The sequence below is a fragment of the Salmo salar genome, chromosome 14, assembly GCF_965601325.2.
Source record: "Salmo salar chromosome 14, fSalSal1, whole genome shotgun sequence".
NCBI lineage: Eukaryota > Metazoa > Chordata > Actinopteri > Salmoniformes > Salmonidae > Salmo > Salmo salar.
Genome location: NC_138304.1, coordinates 85,166,558 through 85,179,377, shown reverse-complemented (window position 1 = coordinate 85,179,377; position 12,820 = coordinate 85,166,558). Strand labels below are relative to the sequence as shown.

General features: G+C 44.5%; 1 protein-coding gene across 8 annotated transcripts in view; it reads right to left on the bottom strand.

The window, feature by feature from the left end:
- Window positions 1-12,820, bottom strand: part of LOC106570344 (triple functional domain protein) — a 158,419-nt gene that overhangs the window by 98,050 nt on the left and 47,549 nt on the right. For all 8 annotated transcript variants that reach the window (XM_045694817.2, XM_045694822.2, XM_045694818.2 and 5 more), the window contains exon 2: window positions 8,654-8,704. In XM_045694817.2, coding sequence (XP_045550773.1) covers window positions 8,654-8,704 — 51 coding nt within the window. The remainder of the gene's footprint in view (window positions 1-8,653; window positions 8,705-12,820) is intronic.

The following is a 12,820-nucleotide window of genomic DNA, read 5'->3' as shown; positions in this document are numbered from 1 at the left end:
AACAAAACATGCATGTATTGTATAACATAATGTCCTAGGTGTGTCATCTGATGAAGATCAAAGGTTAGTGCTGCATTTAGCTGTGGTTTTGTTTTTTGTGACATTATATGCTAGCTTGAAAAATGGGTGTCTGATTATTTCTGGCTGGGTACTCTGCTGACATAATCTAATGTTTTGCTTTCGCTGTAAAGCCTTTTTGAAATCGGACAGTGTGGTTAGATAAAGGAGAGTCTTGTCTTTAAAATGCTGGAAAATAGTCATATGTTTGAAAAATGGAAGTTTTTGTATTTTTGAGGAATTTGTAATTCGCGCCACGCCTATCATTGGATATTGGAGCAGGTGTTCCGCTAGCGGAACGTCTAGATGTAAGAGGTTAAGGACAGACGTACGGAACGCCGTTCCGCCTGCGGAACCCCTAGCCAACAGCCAATGGCATCGCACGGCGCGAAATACAAAACCAACTAAAATACCACAATTCAATTTTCTCAAACAATCAACTATTTTACACCATTTTAAAGATAAGGCTCTCGTTAATCTAACCACATTGTCCGATTTCAAAAAGGCTTTACAGCGAAAGCAAAACATTAGATTATGTCAGGAGAGTACCCTGCCAAAAATAATCACACAGCCATTTTCAAAGCAAGCATATATGTCACAAAAACCAAAACCACAGCTAAATGCAGCACTAACCTTTGATGATCTTCATCAGATGACACTCCTAGGACATTATGTTATACAATACATGCATGCTTTGTTCAATCAAGTTCATATTTATATCAAAAACCAGCTTTTTACATTAGCATGTGATGTTCAAAACTAGCATACCCACCGCAAACTTCCGGTGAATTTACTAAATTACTCATGATTAACGTTCACAAAAAACATAATTATTTTAAGAATTATAGATACATAACTCCTTTATGCAATCGCGGTGTCAGATTTTAAAATAGCTTTTCGGCGAAAGCACATTTTGCAATATTCTGAGTACATAGCCCGGCCATCATGGCTAGCTAATTTGACACCCACCAAGTTTGGCCCTCAACAAACTCAGATTTACTATAAGAAAAATTGGATTACCTTTGCTGTTCTTTGTCAGAATGCACTCCCAGGACTTCTACTTCAACAACAAATGTTGTTTTTGTTCCAAATAATCCATAGTTATATTGAAATAGCTCCGTTTTGTTCGTGCGTTGAGGTCACTATCCGAAGGGTGACGTGTGAGCGCATTTCGCGACAAAAAAATACAAAATATTCCATTACCGTACTTCGAAGCATGTCAAACGCTGTTTAAAATCAATTTATGCTATTTTTCTCGTAAAATAGCGATAATATTCCAACCGGGCGACGTTGTATATATTCAAAGGCTGAAAGAAAAAAAATGGAGTAGTCTTGTGGACGCGCATCTCCAATGTCACTGTTCCCAGCCTGACCACTAACAAATACTCCTGCTGTTCTTAGCCCAGAGACTGTAGACACCCCATTACACTTTCTGGCGGCTTCTGAGAGCCAATGGAAGCCTTAGAAAATGTCACGTTACAGCACAGATGCTGTATTTTCGATAGAGATGCTACAGAAGGACAATAAATTGTCAGACAGGGCACTTCCTGTATGGAATCTTCTCAGGTTTTGGCCTGCCATATGAGTTCTGTTATACTCACAGACACCATTCAAACAGTTTTAGAAACTTTAGTGTTTTCTACCTAAATCTACTAATTATATGCATATTCTAGTTTCTGGGCAGGAGTAGTAACCAGATTAAATCGGGTACGTTTTTTATCCCGCCGTGAAAATACTGCCCCCTATCCCAAACAGGTTAAAAAGGTCCTGGAACAGCTGGTGGTTTCATACATGGTTCAGTGTTGCTTGCCTCAAAGCAAGCATATAAAAGGCATGTAGCTCGTCTGGTAGGCTCGCGTCACTGGGCAGCCCGCCCTTTGTAATCCGTGATAGTTTGCAAGCCCTGCTACATCCGACGAGAGTCAGAGCTGGCATAGTAGAATTCAATCTTAGTCCTGTATTGAAGCTTTTCCTGTTAATGGTTTGTTGGAGGTCATAGCAGGATTTCTAATAAGCATCTGAATTAATGTCACGCTCCTTGAAAGCGGCAGTTCTAGTCTTTAGCTCAGTGTGGCTGTTTCCTGTAATCCATGGATTCTGGTTGGGATATGTACGTACGGTCACTGTGGGGACGATGTCTTTGATGCATTTATTAATGAAGCCGGTGACTGATGTGGTAAACTCCTCAATCCTGGAACATGACCACAACACAACAGTAAAATAAACAGTCAGAGACAGACCAACAGTAACATGACCACCCCCAGCAGTGAAGGAGAGAGAGAGAGAGAGAGAGGATAGAGGGAGTATGGGTGGGATATTTGGGAGGAGTTACTCAGGCCAGAAAGTCAAACGATAGATTGAAGGGATCCATAGCTACAGCCAATCTATGTCTGGCATCTACGGAATCATACATGTGCAAGTGACAAATGGTCAAATAATCCTGTGTTACGGAGTGTGTGTGTGTCCTTGTTAATGAACTTCACAATTCTGTAGGTTGTTCTTCCTGAGAAAGATGACCATGGCGTCATGTTCATGGTCAAAATCAGAACAAGGCCAATATGTATCATATCAATTTCATATCATATTCATCCACCACTGGCCTGCTGGCCCCCCTACCTCTGAGGAAGCACAGTTCCCGCTCAGCCCAGTCAAAACTGTTCGCTGCTCTGGCACCCCAATGGTGGAACAAGCTCCCTCACGACGCCAGGACAGCGGAGTCAATCACCACCTTCCGGAGACACCTGAAACCCCACCTCTTTAAGGAATACCTAGGATAGGATAAAGTAATCCTTCTAACCCCCCCCCCCCCCCCTTAAAAGATTTAGATGCACTATTGTAAAGTGGTTGTTCCACTGGATATCATAAGGTGAATGCACCATTTTGTAAGTCGCTCTGGATAAGAGCGTCTGCTAAATGACTTAAATGTAAATGTAAATGTAAATATCAAGGCAAATAAGGCAAGACCAAATCAATCTCTGCTGCGTGAGAAAGCCTACATCATCGGTTTCTCTTTATGTAGGACTGGACTTAAACAGACACATCAAAGGCTGCGGATTAAGGAGGGCTCCAGGAGGTGAAGTGAGCATTAGATCCTTGCAGTCACAAAGCAATTTACAGACACACACACACTATAAACACGAACAAACATGCACAGAAGAGAAATGTGTGCGCGTGTGTGTTTGTGTGTGTCAGTCAGTATATGCCAGTTGCCAGGACAGATGGAGAGGGAGGTATGGAGAGCAGAGAAGTTCATGTTGATATGATGATCCAGAGCATGTTAAAGTGCTAATCTCATAATGGTTATGGTCCGGATTATACTCATGACAACTGATCTGAAGTCAGCTGTTACAGGGGCCTCATGAGGGGCCAGAGAGAGAGAATGGGTCAGGCCGGTTTGGGTAATGGTAAGTTTGAGATAGCATAGAGGGCGTGCCTAAATACATTGCATCACTTGCCTTTTCCAACTGAGGCCTGTGTTGGAATTCCTGGTATTCCCATAAACTGGTTCCCATTCTCCAGAGTAGAGCAGGGAGGATATGGGAATAGAGGAGAACTGTTTGGATAACAGACAATTATTCAAAAAATACTCATGGCATTTGTTTCAACAGTAGCCTGGGGAAAATATTCTGCACTATCATGAACAGCAGATTCGGCACTCTCTCAGTGAAATCAAATTGGATTACTACCTAATTATAAAACATCAGACCATATTAATACACTACACACACCCCAATTGAAAAATATGTAAAGAAAATAAATATTTTCTCCTGCTTTGTAGATTTCCAAAAAGCTTTTAGATTCAATTTTGCATGAAGGCATTTTATTCAAACTAATTACAAAATGGTGTCGGTGTAAAAACATTTGACGTCATCAAATCAATGTACAGAAATAACAAGTGAGCAGTCAAAATTGGAGATAAACATACAGATTTATTTTCCCAAGGGTGTGGAGTAAAACAGGGGAACAACTTGAGCTCAAAGTCTATTTAATATCGATATAAATCAATTGGCTAAAACACTTGAGCAATCAACAGCTCCTGGTATCACTCTTAACATCACAGAAATAAAATGCTTCCTGTATGCAGATGATCTGGTGCTTCTGTCCCCCACAAAAGACGAGCTACAGCAACAGTTCTGTTGCACCTGGGCACTGACAGTCAATCTAAAAAAATACAAATATTATATTCCAAACGAGGTCCAGATGTCAGGGAAAGTATTCAGACCCCTTGACTTTTTCCACATTTTGTTACGTTACAGACTTCTTCTAAAATGTATTTATTCCCCCCCCCCCAAATCTACACACAATACCCCTTAATGACAAAGCAAAAACGGGTAAAATATTTATATATAATTCATGAAAAATACAAAACTGAAATATGACATTTACGTAAGTATTCAGACCCTTTACTTAGAACTTTGTTGAAGCACCTTTGGCAGCGATTACAGCTTTGAGTCTTCTTGGGTATGACGCTACAAGCTTGGCACACCTGTATTTGGGGAGTTTCTCCCATTCTTCTCCGAGGATCCTCTCAAGTTCTGTCAGGTTGGATGGGGAGCGTCACAGCACAGCTATTTTCAGGCATCTTCAGAGATGTTCGATCGGCTTCAAATCCGGGCTCTGGCTGGGCCACTCAAGGACATTGAGACTTGTCCTGAAGCCACTCCTGCGTTGTCTTGGCTGTGTGCTTAGGGTTGTTGTCCTGCTGGAAGGTGAACCTTTGCCCCAGTCTGAGGTCTTGAGAAGGTTTTCATCAAGGATCTCTCTGTACTTTGCTCCGTTCATCTTTCCCTCAATCCTGACTAGTCTCCCAGTCCCTGCCGTTGAAAAACATCCCCACAGCATGATGCTGCCACCAACATGTTTCACTATAGGGATGGCGCCAGGTTTCCTCCAGACATGACGCTAAGAATTCAGACCAAAGAGTTCAATATTGGTTTCATCAGACCAGAGAATGTTATTTCTCATGGTATGAGAGACCTTTAGGTTCCCTTTGGCCAACTCCAAGTGGGCTGTCATGTGCCTTTTACTGAGGAGTGACTTCTGTCTGGCAGAGATGGTTGTCCTTCTGGAAAGTTCTCCCATCTCCACAGAGGAACTCTGGAGCTCTGTCAGAGTGACCATCGGGTTCTTCGTCACCTCCCTGACCAAGGCCCTTCTGCCCCGATTCCATTTAAGAATGATGGCGGTCACGGTGTTCTTGGGGACCTTGAATGCTGCAGAAATGTTTTGGTACCCTTCCCCAGATCTGTGCCTCGACATAATCCTGTCTCAGAGCTCTACGGACAATTCCTTCGACCTCATTGCTCTGACATGCACTGTCACCTGTGGGACTTTATATAGACAGGTGTGTGCCTTTCCAAATCCTGTCCAATCAATTGAATTTACCACAGGTGGACTCCAATCAAATTGTAGAAACATTTAAAAGGATGATCAACGGAAACAGGATACACCGGAACTCAATTTCGCGTTTCATAGCAAAGGGTCTGAATACTCTATGTAAATAAAGGTATGCTCTTGATTTTTTATACTTTTGCAAAAATAATACATTTCCACCACCCATGTTGGCGAGAAAAAATAAATAAAACACCCCGAAAGTACTTCGCGTGGCTAGAAGACACCACAAAAAAATGTGTACTGTAAGTACTGTAAGACAGTACAGGAGGCAGACTATCTGACAGAACTATACAGACTTATGAACAAGATGTTCCCCCAAATTTAAAACAAATACAACAATTATTTAACAAAAACAGAAAATCCAATAACTATTGGGAGAAAAACCCATTTGTGCCATATTCGCTGCAAAAAGCGTAGCTTCCTGCCACAACCGCAGGGACAGCCAGTAGAATGACTAGCCAGAGCAGAAACATTTCTACCTATGTCTTTCTCACTATATAATTACTGTCTTAATGTATTTCTTACTGTATTGTCCTGTTAAATGTCATTACTCATTGAGTATTATAATTTTTACTATTAGCCATCTGCATTATCATTGATTTGATATGTGTCTATATGTTTGCTATGGCAATGTGTGCCAACACTTTCCAAGCCAATAAAGTCTTTCGAATTGAGAGAGAGTCTGGAATGTGAATCTCTGTGTGTGAGATAGATGCAGGTGTCACTACGTCCTGATGGAGAGGATTGTCACTAGAGAGAGTCTCTCTCTCTCCCTCTCCCCATTATGGCTTTCAGTTTTTCAGGGCTTAAGCATTCTCAATCGCTCCCTCCCTCCACCGTTATCTCTACTAGTTCATCAACCAGATTGTTGTTAGTAATTATTTACTAGACACAATACACTCTCTCACACTCCCGCTCTCTTTTTCTGTCTTTCTCTCAGTCTTGTTGCCAGCTACTCTACCCCCCATTAGCCTAGTTTGGTAACTTTGATTGACATCCGATTCTCCCAACTCCCAGCCCCACGGAGGAGATTTGATTGGTCGTTGAAACAGAGGGGGTGATCCTATTGGCTCGGGAGACTGAGGGGGCGATCTTATTGGCTGATGGCCAGGCTGATCAGCCACAGCTGCAGCACTCTAACAATGCCCTCACTGTGGGTACAGCTGACACACACCAAAATATATAGATAAAAAATACAAATAATAATTATTTCCCATCTGTGCTAGTGACCAGCATTGATAATAGATTTCAAAACTTGCCATCGGCCCGTCCTAAACTCTCTTTTCCCTGCTTACTTCTCACTCCCTCCCCTATTCCTTCTCTTTCCCTCTGACCATCCCGTTTTCCCCAGAATGTCAGTTGCCAGTTAAATCTCGCCATCTCTCCCCGTCTCATTCTCTCCATTGGACCAGACTTCTAATAACAGGGTAGAGTAAGAGACTGAGCCACAGGCCAGGGTTACCCCAATGACCTGGAGGGATGAGAAGAGAGAAACAGCCCACCCTAGCCCCTCATAATAAACATATGTCTGTCAGGGACCAAAGGCACAACCGGGGTTACGTAACACTCTCTCTCCATCCCCCTCTCCTCCCTCCCCTCCCCTATCCCAGTGTGACCAGCGAGAGAGAGAGCAGGCCACCAGATGGACTAGTTTCAACCTTTAGATCTTAGAAGACATCACATATTTTAACCCCTTTATAGGGCAGACCAGTGACATCACGGCTGAATGACTCAGAACAATAGGCTCGACCTATAACCCTTCCTAAAAACAAGGGAGTAAAACAAATACGTTTTAGACAAGACTGGAGAGATGAGGGGGAGGGGGACACTTCAGCAGATACACTCCCAGTCAAAACACACACACTAAACCCATGCTGCTATGACAGACAGACATCAATGGTAGATCCAAGACAAAAGAGTGAAACAAAACGAGAGAAAGGGGAAGGGAGGGTAGAAGATTGGATAGACGCTTGGATTGCGTCCTACCTGACAGGTCGCTCCTACCAGGTGGCGTGGCGAGAATCTGTCTCCGCACCATGCGCTCTCACCACTGGTGTCCCCCAGGGCTCTGTTCTAGGCCCTCTCCTATTCTCGCTATACACCAAGTCACTTGGCTCTGTCATATCCTCACATGGTCTCTCCTATCATTGCTATGCAGACGACACACAATTAATCTTCTCCTTTCCCCCTTCTGATAACCAGGCGGCGAATCGCATCTCTGCATGTCTGTCAGACATATCAGTGTGGATGACGGATCACCAGCTCAAGCTGAACCTCGGCAAGACGGAGCTGCTCTTCCTCCCGGGGAAAGACTGCCCGTTCCATGATCTCGCCATCACGGTTGACAACTCCCTTGTGTCCTCCTCCCAGAGTGCTAAGAACCTTGGCGTGATCCTGGACAACACCCTGTCGTTCTCCACTAACATCAAGGCGGTGACCCGATCCTGTAGGTTCATGCTCTACAACATTCGCAGAGTACGACCCTGCCTCACACAGGAAGCGGCGCAGGTCCTAATCCAGGCACTTGTCATCTCCCGTCTGGATTACTGCAACTCGCTGTTGGCTGGGCTCCCTGCCTGTGCCATTAAACCCCTACAACTCATCCAGAACGCCGCAGCCCGTCTGGTGTTCAACCTTCCCAAGTTCTCTCACGTCACCCCGCTCCTCCGCTCTCTCCACTGGCTTCCAGTTGAAGCTCGCATCCGCTACAAGACCATGGTGATTGCCTACGGAGCTGTGAAGGGAACGGCACCTCCATACCTTCAGGCTCTGATCAGGCCCTACACCCAAACAAGGGCACTGCGTTCATCCACCACTGGCCTGCTGGCCCCCCTACCTCTGAGGAAGCACAGTTCCCGCTCAGCCCAGTCAAAACTGTTCGCTGCTCTGGCACCCCAATGGTGGAACAAGCTCCCTCACGACGCCAGGACAGCGGAGTCAATCACCACCTTCCGGAGACACCTGAAACCCCACCTCTTTAAGGAATACCTAGGATAGGATAAAGTAATCCTTCTAACCCCCCCCCCCCCCTTAAAAGATTTAGATGCACTATTGTAAAGTGGTTGTTCCACTGGATATCATAAGGTGAATGCACCATTTTGTAAGTCGCTCTGGATAAGAGCGTCTGCTAAATGACTTAAATGTAATGTAAATGTAAGATCACAGGAACACACAGAATGCTGGTGTATGTGTATCATCCTACCTGGTAGCTGACTGGACAAGTCTCCTTTGGGCTCTTTTGGGAGGGAACCATCTGGAAAAGGGAGAGAAAAAGTGAAGAGACAAAGAGAGAGATTATTATTAGGTAGTCAGTTCTATGTGTCTTTACCAAGCTAATCAACTCCAGGCCTGGACAGATCTATCAGGGACTGGTTCAGACCTGAGACACCAGCGGTGTATTCATTAGGAACAAAACGGAAGAAAATGGGACAAACCTACCTGTATTTGTCCAATATAAACTAATTTGAATTGTAAACAGTTTTCTGCTGCAAAACATTTTTCAACAGTTTGCACTAATGAATAGACCACAAGTGAGTGCATACCTGGCCTGGCATGAATCAATCCATTAACTACCAGTAAGAAGCCCTCCTGTCCTGTGGAAGACAGCTAACATGCTAATGCACTAGCTAACCAATACACCACTATACACATGCTGTAAACATCAACAACCCTTTTGTCTGACGAATCACTAGCACATTGTTCCCTGTGTTTGTGTGTGTGTGTCTGAACACATGCTCTCTCTGACACACTTCCTGTGGATGCTGTATCCTTACTGCTGAGTGTTGGGATACATGAGGGTGGTAGTGAATCGCAGTGTTTTACACACACACACACACACACACACACACACACACACACACACATCAGTCAACAACAACAGAAATAAGAAATAGAGGAAGGTGTGAAAACTGAGGGATGGATGGATGGATGGATGGAGGAGGATAAAGGTTACAGAGTAGTCTCCACTCATGGAATTTCTCCCTACGACAGGCAGTCAGGTTCAGACCTTGGACACCAGTGGTGTATTCATTCGGAACCAAACGGGACAGATGTTATATTGAAAAGACCAAACATGAACACACAGTACATACTTGCAGTACCAGCAGCAGTAGTTCTACGGTCACAGTTATCTAACTGTATAGCATCACACTTCCTAATAGTATGAAGCAAACAACATCTACAAAACATATTGAGATAGAGCACATGTACACTCACACATACACACCAGTCTGGAGGTTAGGCTCAGATCCCAAAGAGAGAAACCAAGAGGTTTGTCAGGATCAGAAGTGGGCTAATCTAATGAGATCCCCCCCCCGTCACACACACACACCACACACACACAACACACACACCACACACACAACACACACACACACACACACACACACACACACACACACACACACACACACACACACACACACACACACACACCAAGTGAACAGAGCAGGGCCATCCTCCTGCTACGTCATCCATTTACTGACAGCCAAACATAGAAATAGGCAGAGGAAATGAAAAGTAGAACTAAAAGCAAAGTCAGAAGAGTAGCCCAATCCCCTGTAAAACCTTCTAGAACTCGCTCTCTGACCTTCTAAACAGTGGGTATGATTCAGGATGGTGTCACCGTCCGTCTGATACACACAGCTTCTCTCCGTTACTCACGCTCTCTCACTCACTTTACTGTGGCTATAGACAGCACATTATGGATGGACAAACACACACACACATTTTATAGGTCTCCATTTCCCCTTTGACTTCTCTGCAAGGCTACTCATCACTGCGACTCACTTGCATACACCAGTCACACACACCCAAACCCCTCTCATTTCAGCATGCCACCGCTATCGATCACCCGAGCAATAGAGAGGGAGAAAGAACAGAGAGAAAGAGAGTGCACAAGACAGCATTTTACAGCCCACCAGCGACCCAGAGAGAGCGAGAGAAATGGTCCATGAGGACTCGTCCTACTTTACCTCTCTCTTGTCCTGGTGTCACTTTAAAATAGGAGCAGTAACAGAGATAGTGCTGTCTCCATGCAACCAACCTTCATTAGCAGTCTGACAAATACAATGTTTGGTGAAGCAAGAGAAAACTCAAGGTAAAACTTAGTTTATGGAACAGTACACTAGCTGTTATCAGATAGGTTTTTTTAAGTTAGTGGGTTGAAATGAATTTAATCCAGCATAAATAGAAATCAGAATATAGAGGGTCACAGGATTAAGAGATGACGCCTGAGTTCAGACAGTGCAGTGGCCAGCACACACCGTGTGTGTGTGTGTGTGTGTGTGTGTGTGTGTGTGTGTGTGTGTGTGTGTGTGTGTGTGTGTGTGTGTGTGTGTGTGTGTGTGTGTATGTGTGTGTGTGTGTGTGTGTGTGTGTGTTGAGAGGTTAGGGGTAAACCGATCTGACACATCATGTGTTAGCACAGGGGAGTTCACTCCACAGTCACTGCTCCTCTTCACTCACACACACTTCTGTTATGCTCTTATTCTGCCTGGTAAGGTTGTGTTGACCTATATTCAGCCCCCTAGTCTTCAGGTAGCCTACACAGACAGAAGAGAGAAATAGAGAGTAGGAGAGAGAGGGTAAAGAGATACGACTGAAGAAGAGAGAGAGAGTAAAGAGATACGACTGGAGAAGAGAGAGAGGGTAAAGAGATACGACTGGAGAAGAGAGAGAGAGAGTAAAGAGATACGACTGAAGAAGAGAGGGAGAGGGTAAAGAGATACGACTGAAGAAGAGAGGGAGAGGGTAAAGAGATACGACTGAAGAAGAGAGAGAGAGAGGGTAAAGAGATACGACTGGAGAAGAGAGAGAGAGGGTAAAGAGATACGACTGGAGAAGAGAGAGAGAGGGTAAAGAGATACGACTGGAGAAGAGAGAGAGAGGGTAAAGAGATACGACTGGAGAAGAGAGAGAGAGAGGGTAAAGAGATACGACTGGAGAAGAGAGAGAGGGTAAAGAGATACGACTGGAGAAGAGAGAGAGGGTAAAGAGATACGACTGGAGAAGAGAGAGAGAGGATAAAGAGATACGACTGGAGAAGAGAGAGAGAGGGTAAAGAGATACGACTGAAGAAGAGAGAGAGAGAGAGGGTAAAGAGATACGACTGAAGAAGAGAGAGAGAGAGGGTAAAGAGATACGACTGAAGAAGAGAGAGAGAGAGGGTAAAGAGATACGACTGGAGAAGAGAGAGAGAGAGGGTAAAGAGATACGACTGGAGAAGAGAGAGAGGGTAAAGAGATACGACTGGAGAAGAGAGAGAGAGGGTAAAGAGATACGACTGGAGAAGAGAGAGAGGGTAAAGAGATACGACTGGAGAAGAGAGAGAGAGGGTAAAGAGATACGACTGGAGAAGAGAGAGAGAGGGTAAAGAGATACGACTGGAGAAGAGAGAGAGAGGGTAAAGAGATACGACTGGAGAAGAGAGAGAGAAGGTAAAGAGATACGACTGGCGAAGAGAGAGAGAGTAAAGAGATACGACTGGAGAAGAGAGAGAGAGGGTAAAGAGATACGACTGGAGAAGAGAGAGAGAGGGTAAAGAGATACGACTGGAGAAGAGAGAGAGAGGGTAAAGAGATACGACTGGAGAAGAGAGAGAGAGGGTAAAGAGATACGACTGGAGAAGAGAGAGAGAGGGTAAAGAGATACGACTGGAGAAGAGAGAGAGAAGGTAAAGAGATACGACTGGCGAAGAGAGAGAGAGTAAAGAGATACGACTGGAGAAGAGAGAGAGAGAGGGTAAAGAGATACGACTGAAGAAGAGAGAGAGAGAGAGAGAGGGTAAAGAGATACGACTGGCGAAGAGAGAGAGAGTAAAGAGATACGACTGAAGAAGAGAGAGAGAGAGAGAGAGGGTAAAGAGATACGACTGAAGAAGAGAGAGAGAGAGAGAGAGAGGGTAAAGAGATACGACTGAAGAAGAGAGAGAGAGAGAGAGAGAGGGTAAAGAGATACGACTAGAGAAGAGAGAGAGAGAGAGAGGGTAAAGAGATACGACTGGAGAAGAGAGAGAGAGAGAGAGAGGGTAAAGAGATACGACTGGAGAAGAGAGAGAGAGGGTAAAGAGATACGACTGAAGAAGAGAGAGAGAGAGGGTAAAGAGATACGACTGGAGAAGAGAGGGAGGGTAAAGAGATACGACTGGAGAAGAGAGGGAGGGTAAAGAGATACGACTGAAGAAGAGAGAGAGAGAGAGAGAGAGGGTAAAGAGATACGACTGGAGAAGAGAGAGAGGGTAAAGAGATAAGACTGAAGAAGAGAGAGAGAGTAAAGAGATACAACTGGCGAAGAGAGGGAGGGTAAAGAGATACGACTGGAGAAGAGAGAGAGAGAGGGTAAAGAGATACGACTGGAGAAGAGAGAGAGA